The 17,753-nt window shown below is 39.1% G+C and overlaps 1 protein-coding gene across 3 annotated transcripts in view; it reads left to right on the top strand.

The window, feature by feature from the left end:
- Nha1 (Na[+]/H[+] hydrogen antiporter 1) overlaps positions 1 to 17,753 on the top strand; it is a 160,212-nt gene that overhangs the window by 52,732 nt on the left and 89,727 nt on the right. For all 3 annotated transcript variants that reach the window (XM_067764734.1, XM_067764732.1, XM_067764735.1), the window contains exon 2: positions 5,597 to 6,007. In XM_067764734.1, the coding sequence (XP_067620835.1) occupies positions 5,597 to 6,007 (411 nt within the window). The remainder of the gene's footprint in view (positions 1 to 5,596; positions 6,008 to 17,753) is intronic.

The following is a 17,753-nucleotide window of genomic DNA, read 5'->3' as shown; positions in this document are numbered from 1 at the left end:
TTTCGTTAATTTTAGAAAAAAAAAATAAAAATTCTGTTTTTGAAACTATGCAACTCCTTCTCAGATTGGGAAAAAAGAAGTGTTAAAAATTCTGCATTAAAAATTTTAAATTTTTTATTACGAATTTTCGATATTTTGTTTGAATTTCTTATAGCCCAATAAATTCTAAATACACGTTATGTCCTTCGAAATTCGCATTAACTTTCGAAATAATTTTTTCTAAATAATGTTTCAGTTTTTTCTTTTTTCAATATAAAACAAATAACTTTGAACACTTATAAAATTTTCGAAATTTTCCGAAATTTGCATTAACTTTTGAAAAAACTTTTTCTGAATGCTGTTTCAGATTTTCTTATTGAATTTTCGAATAAGTTTTCAATATTGATTTGCATAGGCTTAGTTACAGAATTTGTTGAAGTTTTTTCTCAACTGAACGAAAATGAGAAGCTAATCGATATGTTTTATTTTCTTCCTAATTCTGCAACTAAAATTGTACAGCGCCATTCCAAAATCGAAATAACACTTCTGTGTTAAAAAGTCTGCATTAAAAATTGCGAGTTTTCAATATTTTATTTGCTCACTCAATTTTATTCCAGCGAAGCACTCAAAATTCGCATCGAGAAATGTTTTTTTGGTGTTTCAGATTTTCTTTCATAAAAGAAATTTTTCGAATAAGTTTTTGATATTATTTTTGCATAGATTTAGTTACGGAATTCATTGAAGTTTTCGCTCAAATGAAAAAAAAAAAAATAAATTAAAAGCTAATCGATATTTTATTTTTACGAGCCGTACCCGTGCGCATCTTGCGCAACCAATCTAAAAGTCTCTTATCAAAGATCAACAGAAATCAGCTGTTCTATCAATCAATTAATACTTACAGCTTGCGCTGCCATCTGGCGTATGAGAGCAACTGCCGGTAATGCAGTGCAAATATTCACAATAGTGCCATAGGACAAATAGATTTCTTTGTGTGCTCACAATCGTTTATTTTTGGCAAATTATGTCAATAAAATATAGCTAAACAAAAGCTCTACGACCAAAATTGCCCAAGGCTCGCTAATAGCCCGAATCTCCATCTTTACAACCAAAACTGTATTTATAGATTTGGATTCCAAATAAGAGCAAAAAAGGGACCCGTACATAAACAGCAATTAGAACTAATATATATGATTTTCTTTTTTATTTTTTCAAAAGACTAACTGAACACTGCAACTAAAGCTAGCAAACCCATCAAAAAATCAGGAAGTGTCGAAGCATTGAAAAGTTCTAATTTCTTATTTCGAATTTTCAACATTTGTTTGCTCAACAAGTTAAGTTGTTCGAAATAATGCCGAAGGCGGGTAAGAGCACATTCCTGTTTAACACATTTGAGCGCTGGATCGATCTCCATATACTGTGTGCAGTTCAGAGAAAAATCGGTGGGGAAAAGTCCGCTGGCCTCTACCGTATTCGCAAACTAACTAGTTTAAGACCTTGAATGCAGGGACTGCCAAGTGTACCTAGCAATCCTTATGGAACCCTTTGCTGAGATAGCTGGCCACAGTGGCTAGGCGACGAACAAGCTGTAAGCCACAATAACACTGAGCTTATTCTATTTTCGGGGAATTACAAGATCTTCGTGTTCAAACCACCTTCTCCCAAATGCTTTGCTGATCTACCTTAGTTCGCTAAAGCCCGAAGAGAATACATGTGGTGCGCCTGTTTATACAGTGTTTGTTGCATAGAAGATGACGAGGTGAAGTCTTTTCTATTGAATATCCAGAAACCTGGACATCCCAACAGACATCTGATTGATGAGCATACACCGCCCAGTGGTTTAAGGAGTCATCTCCATAAGCATTATGGGGAAATACGGCAGAACACAGCCGTATGAAGCTAAACAACACATGCAGGTCCTCAGTGAACTCCACAAACAGGTGACGGACCTCTATGCCAGGAATTGCCCAGTGACTCTTGTACTCAAAGAACAATATCCAAAACTAGCAGGGAGGAACGCACTCTACCTAGGGAAAAACGAGTCACTCTAGCCCAACTTTGATCTGGATACTGTAACAGGTTAAACTCTTACCAACCCAGAATCAACCTCGACATACAAAACATATGTCCTGCTTGTAATGTGTCCCCATGACAGCAACCATCTCTTTAACTGTATTGTGGAACCAAATCCTCTAACACCCCTCTCATTATGGTTCACCCCTGTTGAAACAGCAAGTTTCCTTGGACTTCCGTTAGAGTTCGGTCGCACCTATTGGATGGGGCGAAGCACTGCTACAACAACAACAACAGGTGAAGTATTTTAGGTCCTTGAAGATTAACTGCTCAGATTCTGCAAGTAAAGAATGTTAAAGAATCCACGGAAGATTTATCAAGAGTTGATGTTTTGCCTCATTTGGTGCAATATCGTTGCTAAGCGTTTTTTTGAAACAAGTAACGCTATTACTTAACTTCACACCGGATCGTATGTGTTTAAGAAGTCAGCTTTTTCCTAGCGATAAGATATTAAAATCGTTCCCATCATAAAATCAAAATCACTCCAATCGAAAAGTTCCTTCATGGTTAAGAACTGCAGGAAAGGGTTTCCATTGGTTTTCCATGCTTCAGCCATAAGGCTGGATTGTAATATTAGTGTGCTTCGGCGTTTCCATGTTCCAGTCATGAGGCTGGGGTTTGAAGGTAGCGTGCTTCGCCTACCACACCCAAGACCATGTGTTCAAAGCCCGGGACAGGCAACATCAAAACGTTTTTTCCAATTGAAAAGAAATTTTGAAGCGAGGTCGCCACTTGGTAGTGGTTTGGCAAGCAATTCGATTATATTTTTCAACGAAAATTCATCTGCTTGCATTCGGAGTTGGCATAAAAAATTTAGGTTAGAGGAGGAGGTGGGGCTAAATCTCGTCAAGGGTATATCGCTCCTTACATTTATATGTATGTTTACACGGAATAAAGTGATGAGTTGAGTCCACTTATAGTCCCTAAAGGCTGTAAGATAGTGTGAGCTTTTTTTTTTGCAAAGTGGGCGTGGTCGTCAACCAATATTGCTCAGGCACATATATGTAATACCAAGAAGCAAGAAGCCAGATTACAGTTTGATATATACATTTTCCAAAATTTTACTAGATTTTTATTTTGCGTCATAATATCAATACATTCACCAAGTTTCATCACTTTATGTGTTTTTTTTTTTTTTCAGGATATGTCGCATTTATTCCTTTTTTTCGAAATTTTCGATATTGAAAAAATAGGCGTGGTTATTATACGATTTCTCAAATTTTTAATATCACTGTATTCTGAGTTCAAATAAGCCGGTATAACAACTTTGATAAAGATATCTAAATTTTCGTTCAAATTGTTGTGTTAAATAAAAATAAAATTAAAAAAAATTTAAGCACTTCCTTTATATAAATGGACAAAAATCAGCAAAAAATGTCTCCTTATATAAAGACATATTCTTGCGCAATTGATTGACTAATAATATCTCCTTTCCTACCAACTTTCCAATCCAAGTAATATGCGCTTCACTTTTATATTTTTACATTTCATAAATATTTTTGCAATTCCTAAGTCAAAATTGAAAAATCAAAGTTTAGCAAGAATATGTCTTTATATAAGGAGATATTTTTCGCTAATTTTTGTCCTTTTATATAAAGGAAATACTTAAAATTTTTTTACTTTATTTTTATTTTCTCCTTTTCTTACAAGCTCAATGAGAACTTACAAAAAAATTAATCCCAAAATTCCCTCCATTCCGTTTGATTTTTCTAAATATCTCAGTCCGTGCACTCCCCAGCGAAACTTTTTGTATTGTGTCATCGGCTGTCATCGAACTCTGAATTACATTATAAATTTTTAGCCTCTAGGTCATCGAGAAGTTACTTAAAACCTGGTTTCAAATTTCCAAATTATTATCTCATTTTTTCGATCCGTGCGCCACCTATCGGATTTTTTTCTCCTTTTCTTCCTTTGTCACGGTGTCTTAACCTGTCTCTGAGGTTTCATGTTTGTAGCTCAATTAAAGTTACTTTAAAATCGATCTCAAAATACCAAATTTCCAAATTCTTATCTAAATATTTCGATCCATGCACCACCTAACGGAATTTTTTCTCCTTTTCTTAAATTTGGTCGGCGTCTTATCCTACCTGTGAAGTTTTACAGTTGTAGCTCAATGAGAACTTACATAAAAATCAATCCAAAATTTCTTCCCTTGCTCATAGAGCAGTTACTTAAAAGCTGGTTTGAAATTTTTCAAATTCTTATCTAATTATTTCGATCCGTGCGCCACCTAACGGATATTTTCTTTTTGTTGCATTGTCACTGTGTTCTAAGCTTTGTGTAAAGTTTCACGTTTGTAGCTCAATGAGAAGTTACTTAAAAATCGATTGCAAAATTTGTATGAAAAGCGGACAAACATTCAACCGACCTAATATAAAGGAAGTAAAAATGGTCCTGGTTTCTGATAGGGTTTTTTAGTTTGGCCGTTTAACAAACTTCTGGTAGCACTTTGGACTTTTCCAATCTATGCGCGGCCTCACGGACGGGCCAATTCAACCTAGTGTTGTAAAGTACGCACTGGCAGAAGGACACGGTCAGATATGGCTCAATCAAAAACGTTCTATATTTCTGATAGTCAGGAAGCCTATCATGATTTCTTTATACGATTACAAACCATCTTTAACCGATCATCACATATATTATTTCTAATTGCTGTTTTAATGTCCCTTTTCCCCTCTTATTTGGAATCCAAATCTATAAATAAAGTTTTGGTTGTAAAGATGGAGATTCGGGCTATTAGCGAGCTTTGGGCAATTTTGGTCGTAGTGCTTTCGTTTTGCTATATTTTATTAAAATAATTTGTTGAAAATAAACGATTGTGAGCACACAAAAAAATCTTGTGAATATTTGCACTGCATTACCGGTAGTTGCTATTGTACGCTAGATGGCAGCGCAAGTTGTAAGTTTTAATTGATTGCCGGCAGTTGCTGTTATACGCTAGATGGCAGCGCACGCGGTAAGTTAATAAAACAGCTGATTTCTGTTGATATTTGATAAGAGACTTTTATATTGGTTACGCAAGATGGCACGGGTCCGGGCGTTAAATTTATATCAAATCGTTCGCCAGATGGTCGGGGTAGTACCTTAATGGTACTTTTTTTCGGTACTTACCGGATAAATAACCGGCAAAGGATCATCAGCATCGGTAAAGCTCACCAAAACATTTGGAAGACCCCCGAACCAACGAAAATTCGGTATGACATACTCTCAATTGTCACATGTGACAGCTGTCAAGTGACAACAAAGCAAAAATAACAGTAAGCTTTCTGCAACACCCTATATAAGTAGATACTTAATAACATACTTAAGCTACTTTATACCAGTATAAATCTGTGCTTAACTACTAAATGCATATACATACATACATAAACAGTAGGCATATTGCATACATATTTTGCAATTTACATAAATGACATATTAATTAACATACGTGCTAAGCTAAATTAGACACACTTAAGCTACAAACTAAAAGTGCTACTACTTGTTTTTGTGTTTATTTCTTCCTTCATAAATATTTTATGTTTTTTCTATTCATTTCACTTTACAGAGTAATAAAAATATGACTGAACGCGCAGAAACTGCGCCCGATATCCTGACTAATGGTCAACCCAATGGTGGAACTCTGTTAACAACATTAAATGATGGAAATGTTAATGCAGGCATTCCTATCAACTCGAACAATAACAACAACAATCATAACACGCTTACCGTGCCAATGCCGTTATTGGCACCAGCAGCCGCAATTGTGCCCAATGCAGAGATCTCAGTTATTAATACAGCGCCAGCTGGCAATCATTTTGGTTCTAATGATGTCGCTTCTTACAAAAATACCATCGTTATCGATAGTCAATCAAAACGTAAAGTTAGCATTGTTTCAGATCCGGCAAGTGAGAGTCGACATATTGGTGCATACGATAATCCGGCTTTTGAACAAAATCCACATCGTAAAATATCACAGGTGAGTAGAATTGATGTAAATGGTACTCTGTAATCCTATAGTCTGCACAACGAGTTCGTTGAATATCTTAAGAGTTAGTTTGTGTGATGTGTGGAACCGAAGTCAATGTTGGAGATCAAGATGGATAGGTTAAATTTGAATTTGTTATCTAGATATTGTCGAGCGTTGCCACAACCAGTTTAAAAAATGTGTTAATATTTATTTTAAGTCTACCTAAAAGATTGGTTCTCTATAATCTTAGCATTTTATCTTTACAAATTACAGAGATATCACGATATATGTGCCTCCAATACGCCTTATTGTACTCTTATATTGAAAGTGGGCGTGGTTGTTTTCGGATCCATAGGAAAGATCGCGAAGAGCTCTGGCCTTTATCACCCACCACACCTTGCAATGCAGTCTATTTCAAGTCAACATCAACCGCATTTTTGTTTTGGCTTCTTCTAGACAAAAGCATTTAAGCTAATCATGCACGATAAGGTTTATTATCATTAATAAAATTCGTTAAATCCAATGTTCAAGCAATAACCTCTCAACGTAGTCGGGGCTATCGATAACGAATCATTATTTAAGGCTACGCGGTTTTTACGTATTGTAAATCACATTGTGTAAATTTAAGATTTATTTCCCTGCATATAAATTGTTTGTTATTATGTTAGCTATATTTGGAATAGCTTGGGCGCGCCTATGCTCCATAAAGTCTTGAAGATATTTAGTGGTAATAAGTACTTTACTTATCTAAAATTCTTGTGTGAAACAAATGTATCAAATGCTTCTAGCATAACACTACACCATTTCAAACAATTTGGGCTACGAAAAAAATTCTATGCAAAAATTGAGCGTTATCAATCAAAGTAGCTTCGTTCGTTGTTGTTGTTGTAGCAGTGCTTGGCCCCATCCAATAGATGCGACCGTTCACAAATTGTCATCAATGATCTCTAATAGGAGTCCAAGGAAACTTGCAGTTTCAACAGGGGTGGACCATAGTGAGAGGGGTGTTAGAGGCGTTGCACAGTGGTCGGTTCCATAGACCAAAAATGGAAACATCAAAGTCATAAATTTGTGTCCTTAGTATCTCTCTTTAGAACAGCCTTTTAAAAGGTATATTTGTTTTTGTTGTGTTCTCACTGCACTCGTTAAGAATAGCTTCAAAAGTGAGTTTATGGTATTAGTTGGTTTTTGCAGTGTGAGCAAGTTAAAAATAAAGTGCAAGTTTAAGCTATTTAAGAATACAGTATCTGGGCGACCGAGCTTTGCTCGGCAACGTTTCGTTGTGCTGGCAACGTTTCTTTTTTTTAATTTCGAACTGGTGGCAACCATAAATGGCAACCCTGCTCAAAAATGTCCCTATTGTAATGCGGAGTTAAATACCTTTCGTTTGATACTCATATCGGCATATCTCATGCAATTTTTTTTTAATTTCGAATAGGTGGCAAACCTAAATGGCAACCCTCTTCAAAAATGTCCTTATTGTAAAGCGGAGTGAAATACCTTTCGTTTGATACCCATATCGGCATATCTCATGTAATTTTTTTTCATTTCGAATAGGTGGCAACCCTACTAAAAAATGTCCCTATTGTAATGCGGAGTGAAATACCTTTCGTTTGATATCCATATCGGCATATCTTATGCAATTTTTTTAATTTCGAATATGTGGCAACCCCAAATGGCAACCCTACTCAAAAATATTCCTATTGTAATGCGGAGTGAAATACCTTTCGTTTGATACTCATATTGGCATATCTCATGCATTTTTTTTAAATTTCGAATAGGTGGCAAACCTAAATCGCAACCCTCTTCAAAAATGTCCTTATTGTAATGCGGAGTGAAATACCTTTCGTTTGATACCCATATCGGCATATCTCATGTAATTTTTTTTCATTTCGAATAGGTGGCAACCCTACTAAAAAATGTCCCTATTGTAATGCGGAGTGAAATACCTTTCGTTTGATATCCATATCGGCATAGCTTATGCAATTTTTTTAATTTCGAATATGTGGCAACCCCAAATGGCAACCCTACTCAAAAATATTCCTATTGTAATGCGGAGTGAAATACCTTTCGTTTGATACCCATATCGGCATATCCCATGCAATTTTCTTTTTAATTTCGAATAGGTGGCAACCCTAAATGACAACCCTACTCAAAAATGTCCCTATTGTAATGCGGAGTGAAATACCTTTCGTTTGATATCCATATCGGCATATCAATTTTTTTAATTTCGAATAGGTGGCAACCCTAAATGGCATATATCATGCAATTTTTTTAATTTCGAATAGGTGGCAACCTTGTGAAACATTCTGAGTAGCAACACCTAGGTAGGTCTTAGAAGGTGATACATTATCTCTGTGCCAAATCTCATTTAAATCGGTTGAACCGCTCCCGAGATCGTTCGGCTATACAAACAAACAAGAATTGCTCGTTTAAAGTTATAAGATGAAATATCATTGTATTGAAATAAATAAAAATGAATGTTGAAGCCAAAGGTATTTACTTCATTTTGAAATAATTTTAATGTCTTTAGCTTGTTGTGTTCTTTTTTTTTATTTAAAATTTCACCAGTGCCTTTATTAGTGTTTAGTTGTACAAATATTTCAATTTCAGCTAAAGTTTTAGTTGGGTTTCTCACCGATCCTCACGTTGGACTTATATCTTACTAGCCTTTACCCGCGGCCCCGTCCGCAAGGAAAATTTTAAATATATGGGCTATTCGCGTTAGCCTGCTTATTATCTGTTTAAAATTTTGTTTTCTGTCTAATGCATTTTATTTTTGTAATTGAGTAAAAAAAAGAACTAAATGAGCTGATAACCTGATAGGATCCCAAATGATCCCGAAATTATCCAGAAAAAGCTACGAAATGACCCCAACGCTATCGCGGACGGATCCCGAAAACCATCCAGAAATGCCCCGAAAGGGTCTCCAAAAGTTCCCCGAATAGTCCCAAAAAAACCCGAAATGAGAGCGACACGATTCTAGACGTATCCAGAGAACCACACAGAAATGATCCCTGAAGGTGTTCCAAAATGATCCCGAAAAGGTTCCGAAATGACCCTGACGGGCTCCCGGGCGGATCTCAAAAACCATCCAGAAAATATCCAGGAAGGGTCCCTAAATTATCCCGAATAACTCCAGAAAAAGTTCCGAAATGGCTCCGAGGGGATCCACGATGGATCGCGAAAACCATACAGAAATGATTCCGGAAGGATTCCAAAATGATCCCGAAATAGTCCGGAATTGACCCAGATGGGATCCCGCACATATCCAAAAATGATCCCGGAAGGGTGCAAAAACTATCCCGGAAAAGTAACAAAAAATCCCGAAATGGCTCCTACGGCATCCCGGACGGATCCAGAAATGATCTCGGAAGGGTCCCCAAATGATCCCAAAATGGTCCCGAAATGACCCTGATGGATCCGGCAAACCATCAAGAAATTGTGCCGAAAGGGTCCCAAAATGATCCCGAAATAATACAGAAAAAGTCACGAAACGACCCCTAGAGGATCCCCAAATGATCCCGTATTAGCCCCGAAAAGGTCCCGAAATAACCCGACGGGATCCCGGACAAATCCCGAAAACCATCCAGAAATGATGCCGGAAGGAATCCCAAATTATTCCGTAAAAGTCCCGCATTGATTCCGACGGGATCCCGAACGGATACCGAAAATCATCCAGAAGTGATGCCGGAAAGGTCCTCAAATGATCACCTAATAGTCCCGAAATGACCCTTAAGGGGTCATGGACGGATCGCATAAACCATCCAGAAATGATCCCGATATAGTCCCGAAGAAGTCCCGAAATGACCCTGACGGGATCTCGAACGCACCCCTAAATGACCCTGACGGGAACCCGGACAGAGCCCGAAATCCATCAAGAAATGATCTTGGGAGGGACCCCAAATGATCCCGAAAAAGTCCCGCAATGATTCCGAGGGGATCCTGATCGGATACCGAAAACCATCCAGAAGTGATGCCGGAAAGGTCCTCAAATGATCACCTAATACCAAAATGACCCTGACGGCATCCCGGACTGATCCCAAAATCCATCCAGAAATGATCTTGGGAAGGTCTCAAAATGATCCCGAAATAGTCTCGGAAAAGTTCAGAAATTACCCTGACGGGTTCCCGGACGAATCCTGAAAGCCATCTCTAAATGATCCCTAAAGTCCCGAAATGACCCTGACTGGACCCCGAAAGGATCCCGAAAACTATCCAGAAATGATGCCGGAAATTTCCTCAAATGATCACCTAATAGTTCCGAAAAGACCCTGACGGGATCCCGAACGGATCCCGACAACTATCTAGAAATGATGCCGAAAGGGCCCGCAAATGATCCCGTATTAGTCGAGAAAAAGTCCCGAAATGAACCCGACGGGATGCCGGACGAATCCCAAAAACCATCCAGAAATGATGCCGGAAGAGCCCCCAAATGATCCCGAAAAAGTCCCCAAATGACCCCGACGATATCCCGGACGGATCCCGAAAACCATCCAGAGGTGATGCCGGAACGGTCCTCAAATGCTCACCTAATAGTCCCAAAATGACCCTGAGGGCATCCCGGACAAATCCCGAAATCCATCCAGAAATGATCTTGGGAGGGTCCCAAAATGATCCCGAAATAGTCTCGGAAAAGTCCAGAAATTACCCTAACGGGTTCCCGGACGAATCCTGAAAGCCATCCTTAAATTATCCCGAAAAAGCCCCGAAATCACCCTGACGGGATCCCGAAAGGATTCCAAAAACTATCCAAAAATGATGCCGGAAAGGTCCTCAAATGATCCCCTTATAGTTCCGAAATGACCGTGACGGGATCCCGAACGGATCCCGACAACAATCCAGAAATTATGCCGAAAGGGTCCGCAAATGATCCCGTATTAGTCGAGAAAAAGTCCCGAAATGACCCCGACGGGATCCCGGATGAATCCCAAAAAACATCCAGAAATGATGCCGGTAGGTATCCCAAATGATCCCGAAATAATCCCGAAATGACCTCGTCGGCATCCCGGACGGATACCGAAAATTATCCAGAAATGATGCCGGAAAGGTGCACAAATGATCCCCTAATAGTCCCGAAATTACCCTGATGGGATCCCGGACGGATCCCGAAAACCATCCAGAAATGATGCCGGAAGAGCCCCCAAATGATCCCGAAAAAGTCCCCAAATGACCCCGACGATATCCCGGACGGATCCCGAAAACCATCCAGAAATGATGCCGGAAGAGCCCCCAAATGATCCCGAAAAAGTCCCCAAATGACCCCGACGAGATCCCGCACGGATCCCGAAAACCATCCAGAAATGATGCCGGAAGAGCCCCAAATGATCCCGAAAAAGTCCCCAAATGACCCCGACATACTCCAGAAAAGGTTCCGAAATGGCTCCGAGGGAATCAACGACGGATCGCGAAAACCATACAGAAATGATTCCGGAAGGATCCCAAAATGATCCCGAAATAGTCCGGAAATGACCCAGATGGGATCCCGCACAGATCCAGAAATGATCCCGGAAGGGTCCAAAAACTATCCCGGAAAAGTAACAAAACATCCCGAAATGGCTCCTACGGCATCCCGGACGGATCCAGAAATGATCTCGGAAGGGTCCCCAAATGATCCCAAAATGGTCCCGAAATGACCCTGATGGATCCGACAAACCATCAAGAAATTATGCCGGAAGGGTCCCCAAATGATCCCGAAATAAAACAGAAAAAGTCACGAAACGACCCCTAGAGGATCCCCAAATGATCCCGTATTAGCCCCGAAAAAGTCCCAAAATGACCCTGACGGGATCCCGAAAGGATTCCGAAAACAATACAGAAATGATGCCGGAAAGGTCCTCAAATGATCCCCTAATATTCCCGAAATGACCGTGACGGGATCCCGACAACTATCCAGAAATGATGCCGAAAGGGTCCGCAAGTGATCCCGTATTAGTCGAAAAAAATCCCGAAAGGACCACGACGGGATCACGGACGAATCCCAAAAACCATCCAGAAATGATGCCGGTAGGTATCCCAAATGATCCCGAAATAGTCCCGAAATCACCTCGTCGGCATCCCGGACGGATCCCGAAAATTATCCAGAAATGATGCCGGAAAGGTTCCCAAATGATCCCCTAATAGTCCCGAAATTACCCTAATGGGATCCCGGACGGATCTCGAAAACCATCCAGAAATGATGCCGAAAGGGTTCCCAAATGATCCCGTATTAGTCGCGAAAAAGTCCCGAAATGACCCCGACGGGATCCCGGACGGATCCCGAAAACCATCCAGAAATGATGCCGGATGAGCCCCAAAATGATCCCGAAAAAGTCCCCAAATGACCCCGACGAGATCCCGGACGGATCCCGAAAACCATCCAGAAATGATGCCGGAAGAGCCCCCAAATGATCCCGAAAAAGTCCCCAAATGACCCCGACGATATCCCGGACGGATTCCGAAAACCATCCAGAAATGATGCCGGAAGAGCCCCCAAATGATCCCGAAAAAGTCCCCATATGACCCCGACGAGATCCCGGACGGATCCCGAAAACCATCCAGAAATGATGCCGGAAGGGTCCCCAAATGATCGCGAAATAGTCCCGAAATGATTCCGGAATAGTCCCGAAAATGTTCCAAAATAACCCCGACGGGATCCCGGACGGATCCCGTAAACTATACAGAAATGATCCCGGAAGGGTCCCAAAATGATCCCGAAAAAGTCCCGAAATTACCCCGGCGTAATCCCGGACCGATCCCGAAAACCATCCAGAAATGATCCCGGAAGGGTCTCGATATGACCCTTACGGGATTACAAATAAGGTGAAGCTAATTATAAAACCATGTTAATAAGGCAGCAGGCGCATTGGAGCGAATAAAAAGTTAGATAGAAACATACAGGTAAAGCTAATAAAAGCGTGCTAATAAAAACAATTGATGGAGGGCGGATGGCGGGAGTAGAGGAGAGGACCACTGATCGTTCCTCCAAAATTGTCTAGATCTCGTTCTGTATGTACCAGATACCAGAAACTATTGATTTAGGAGAAAATTTATATTGAGTTATAACAATTTATGTATTTTACACCAGAGGGGGAGATAAAGGGGGCGGGCGGAGGGTGTCACTGCTTACTTTGTAAGCCCTCGACTTATTTGACCCCTTGAGTCTGTGATATTGGTGAAGGCCAGTATACGTAAAGTTATAATGTGTAAAAATTATGAAAAATAATTTCTCGAAGGGGTCGTGGGACCCCCACCCCTCTTTCCATGTTCGAAAAAAATTTCGCTAGTAGACTACTGTCTGTGTCCCAAATTTCATCAAAATCCGTGTAGCCATTCTGGCGTGATTCAGTCGCAAAGACGAAAAAATATAATAATTAAATTATAACTGTTCCTAGGGGGCGGGGACCACGCCCCTTTTGAAAAATATATAGCTAGTAGATCCTTCTAGACTATTAGCTATATGTGTGCAAAATTTCATCCAAATCGGTCCAGCCGTTCTTGCGTTATTGAGTCACAAAGACAAACGTCTGGACAAACATCCAAACATCCAAACATCTTAACATCCAAACTTTCCCATTTATAATATATCTTAGAAAATAGAAAATTAGATTAGATTATTAGTTAAAGTTTTAAGATTCTAAAGTGTTAATATCAGCTGCCACTATCTGCCACTAACTATGCTTTGCGACAGTTTTCTGATAGCGTCACCTTGATAAATTATTGTCGTATGTTGTATGTGCTCACAAGTAACATACGACATTATTTTATTCAGTCGACGATATGCAAATGTAAACTTTTGTGTGTGTCTGTTGTTTTGTTATTGTTATGTATGCAAGATCTTTTAATAACTTTAATTTCTTTATTTAATCCTATTAAAAATTTTATTTGCGATAGAAATTTAAAAAGACCAAACGATTTCTTTCTTTATTTATTGTATGCATACGGTGAAAGTGGGTGGTTGTGGGTTGGTATGAAGGTATCACCCGCACCAATTTTATGAAAAAATAATTGTCACATATTTGTAAAGCCGTGACCAAAGTTTAACGTTGATATCTCTACTGGAAGTTTTTTGGGCCACCAACTTCATATAAGACCGGCCAGTGTGCGTTGGTTCCACTTTACAATTGAAGAGATGGTTGGTGTTGTGTGGGGACACATTGCAAGCAGCACATGATTCTGTATAGGTAGAGTTTAACCTATTACAGTATCCAGATCGAAGTTGAGCTAGAGTGACGCACGTTTCCTTAGGGAGAGTGCGTTCCTCTTCCGCGAGTTCTGGGCTATTTTTCTTTAAGAAGTGGATACGCCGGGCAATTCCCGACATAGAGGTTCGACGCCTGTTTGTGGATATCACTGAGGACCTGCTTGTGCTCTTTTGCTTCATACGGCTGTGTTCATAGGTGCCGTATTTCCTCATAATGATTATGGAGATTGCTCCTTAAGCCCCTGGGCGGTGTTGGCTCATCAATCAGATGTCTGTTGGAATGCCCAGGTTTCTGGTAATAGCGTTCCATGGTTAGCAAGGTGCTTGTCGTTCGAATTCAATTTGAATTTTTTTGGTCTTTATAGGGAAATCTTTACTTTGACCCCTGTGAGATACCCCTTAAACAGCTTCCATCGGGATAAAAATCGTTTACTTGATTTATAAGGACCACCCTAACGTCCATGAGGAAACCAATTGAAACGATTACCAATACAATACCCAATTGAAATAGATTGCATACATACAAATTTTAAATTTCAATCTGAGCTCTGCCTTCTACAAGTGGGCCTAAAGACTTTAACTATTTTTAAGCCATTTAATGTACAAAGCGCGCCTAATTGTTTAATAAGCTGTCTGTGTGAAATTGGTATAAGACACATATATTCAAATATTTTATATCTATGCCTTATAGATTCGAAAATATAACAAAAATTAACTACTTCTTCCCGTAGGGCGTGACAACGCCCACTTTCGTTAGCCATTGAAATAATAACACATTACCGACAGTTATTGAATTTAAAAAAAACCGTCGAGTAGTTTCGAAAACAACGGGTGGGAGAATCCTACTACGTTGTTCAATGCTCTGGTTTCAAAGATAATTTTGTTTGACAAAAAGTCGTTCCAACTCTAAATAGCCACATATGCTTTCACGAGATTTATTTTCGAAGCGCCTTCGATGCCTTACAAGGCGCAGAGAAAGGCCTCTCCGTATTCGATCGTACTCTGAATTTTATCTAACAGCTTTTGTCCACTATGATATTCTGGTTATTATAGGTAACACGTCTCGCCTAAATGAGGTATGAGTTATATCGCTGCTACAGTAGCTTAGGATAAATCAGGGATGCTTAACCAACGAACCGATATCATTTCGTTACGATAATTAACGTTAATAAACGAAACAAAGTCATTTCTTTTCGTTTATTAACGTTAAGAACGTCAATTTAACGAAATGATTTTGTTTCGTTCTCTGCCATATCAAAACGAAATCAAATCGTTTATGTTGATTTTTAATTTCAAACAATGCTGGCAAAGCTGATTGATGGCGGAGTCATTAAAGGTGAAAGCATTAGCCAAGCTGATTGCATTTTTATACCTTTCATGAAAATGAAATGGTATATTAATTTCGTCATGAAACCGAAAATTGTAAGTCCTTAAAGGAAAATAGATAGACCCACCATTTAGTATACCGAAATAATCAGGTTGAAGAGCTGAGTTGATTTAGCCATGTCCGTCTGTCCGTCTGTCCGTTTGTATGCAAACTAGTCCCTCAATTTTTGAGATATCTTGATAAAATTCGGTGAGCGGATGTATTTGGGTGTCCGATTAAACATTTGTCGGAACCGACCGGATCGGACCACTATAGCATATATCCTCCATACAACCGATTTTTCAGAAAAAGAGGATTTTTGTAATATCTTACCCAATTTAACAGATTGAAGCTTCAAACTTCACCATATACTTTCGTATATTGCACATATTGTTGCCTGAAAAAATTGATGCGATCGGTCGTATATATAGTATATATCCCCCACAACCGATTGTTCAGATAAGAAACGTTTCGCAATTTCTACCCCATTTTAACAGCTATAAGCTTCAAATTTCACCGATTGCTTACGTATATAGCATATATTGTTGTCTGAAAAAATCAGAGAACCGTTGTATATATAGTATAAATCTCATACAACCGATTGTTCAGATAAGAAACTTTTCGCAATTTCTACTCCATTTTAACAGCTATAAGCTTCAAATTTCACCAAATGCTTACGTGTATAGCATATATTGTTGTCTGAAAAAATGCACAATTCAAACACAAAGTATCACGTTTTAATTAAAGTTTTTAACGTTAACGAAAGCTTTTCATTTCGGTTAAAACGAGATACAATTTATCTTGATAATTTCTTTATCGATAATATTTCGAAGTGTTTCAACGGAAACGGTGGAAATTTTTTGATAAACGATTAGCTTAACGTTAAGGTGCATCCCTGGGATAAATACCACATTTCAACTTTTCCAAGAAGCTCACTGTCTATATAAAAGTCTTCTGCAAAAAACAGTTAGTTTTCAGCTTCGGAAGCCTCCAATTTATATGGAAATGCATTAAAAATGGGCAATGTGGCAGAGCGCTTGCTTTTTCCTCTTCTGTGGGTGTCATATGTTTGTTGAAGTAAGAAGAGTGTTCAAGCTTACCAAAATATCGGTTAACTCATCAAATCGTGCTTTAAGTAGAAAGTTATTCTTCAGGTGAGATATGGTTGCCAGACGTCCCCACTTTCGGGGATTTGCCCCCGATTTCGACGATTTGTCCCAGCGTCCCCGCTTATACTCTAAATGTCCCGATTTACCAGCACTCATGTAATGCTCATCTGCCTTGTAGAGTACATGTGTGCTTATACGTACATACACGCATATATGTGATTTTGCTGCTGACAACACGAATGGGAATTTCGGAGGAGTCAATCACAATGGAAAAAATAACATTTTTCACAGACTACAAAATCTCAATAATGCTGAATTGATTGGGATCGGATGTTTCGCACATATTATACACAATTTGGCTCATCATGGATTAGAGCAGTTTTTCTATTTGATATCAATTGTATTGTGTACAAATTGTACGAATACTTCTCTATTTACACTGTTCGAACAACGGAATTGAAATCCTTTTGCGAATTCGTTGAGACAGATTATAAAAATCTGCTCAATCATTGTAAAACGCGCTGGTTAAGCCTTTTCCCTGCAGTGGAGAGGACTTTGAAAATGTTTGAGGCCTTGAAATCTTATTTTTTTATCTCAAAACAAACCAGCTGCAATGATTGAGCGTTTTTTAAATAATGACCTCAGCGAAAGTTATCTATTATTTGTTCATTCATTTATGGCTTTGCTCCATTCAAAAATCGTTTCTATTGTAAATAAGTAAGGAAGGCTAAGTTCGGGTGTAACCGAACATTACATACTCAGTTGAGAGCTGTCGAGACAAGATAAGGGAAAATCACCATGTAGGAAAATGAACCTAGGGTAACCCTGGAATGTGTTGTTTGTACGATATGGGTATCAAATGAAAGGTGTTAATGAATATTTTAAAAGGGCGTGGGCCTTAGCTCTATAGGTGGACGCCTTTTCGAGATATCGCCATAATGGTGGACCAGGGGTCACACTAGAATTTGTTTGTACGACATGGGTATCAAATGAAAGGTGTTAATGAATATTTTAAAAGGGCGTGGGCCTTAGCTCTATAGGTGGACGCCTTTTCGGGATATCGTTATAAAGGTGGACCAGGGGTGACTCTAGAATGCG

The sequence above is a fragment of the Eurosta solidaginis genome, chromosome 2 (assembly GCF_040869045.1).
Source record: "Eurosta solidaginis isolate ZX-2024a chromosome 2, ASM4086904v1, whole genome shotgun sequence".
NCBI lineage: Eukaryota > Metazoa > Arthropoda > Insecta > Diptera > Tephritidae > Eurosta > Eurosta solidaginis.
This window is presented reverse-complemented; position numbering and strand designations above follow the sequence as displayed.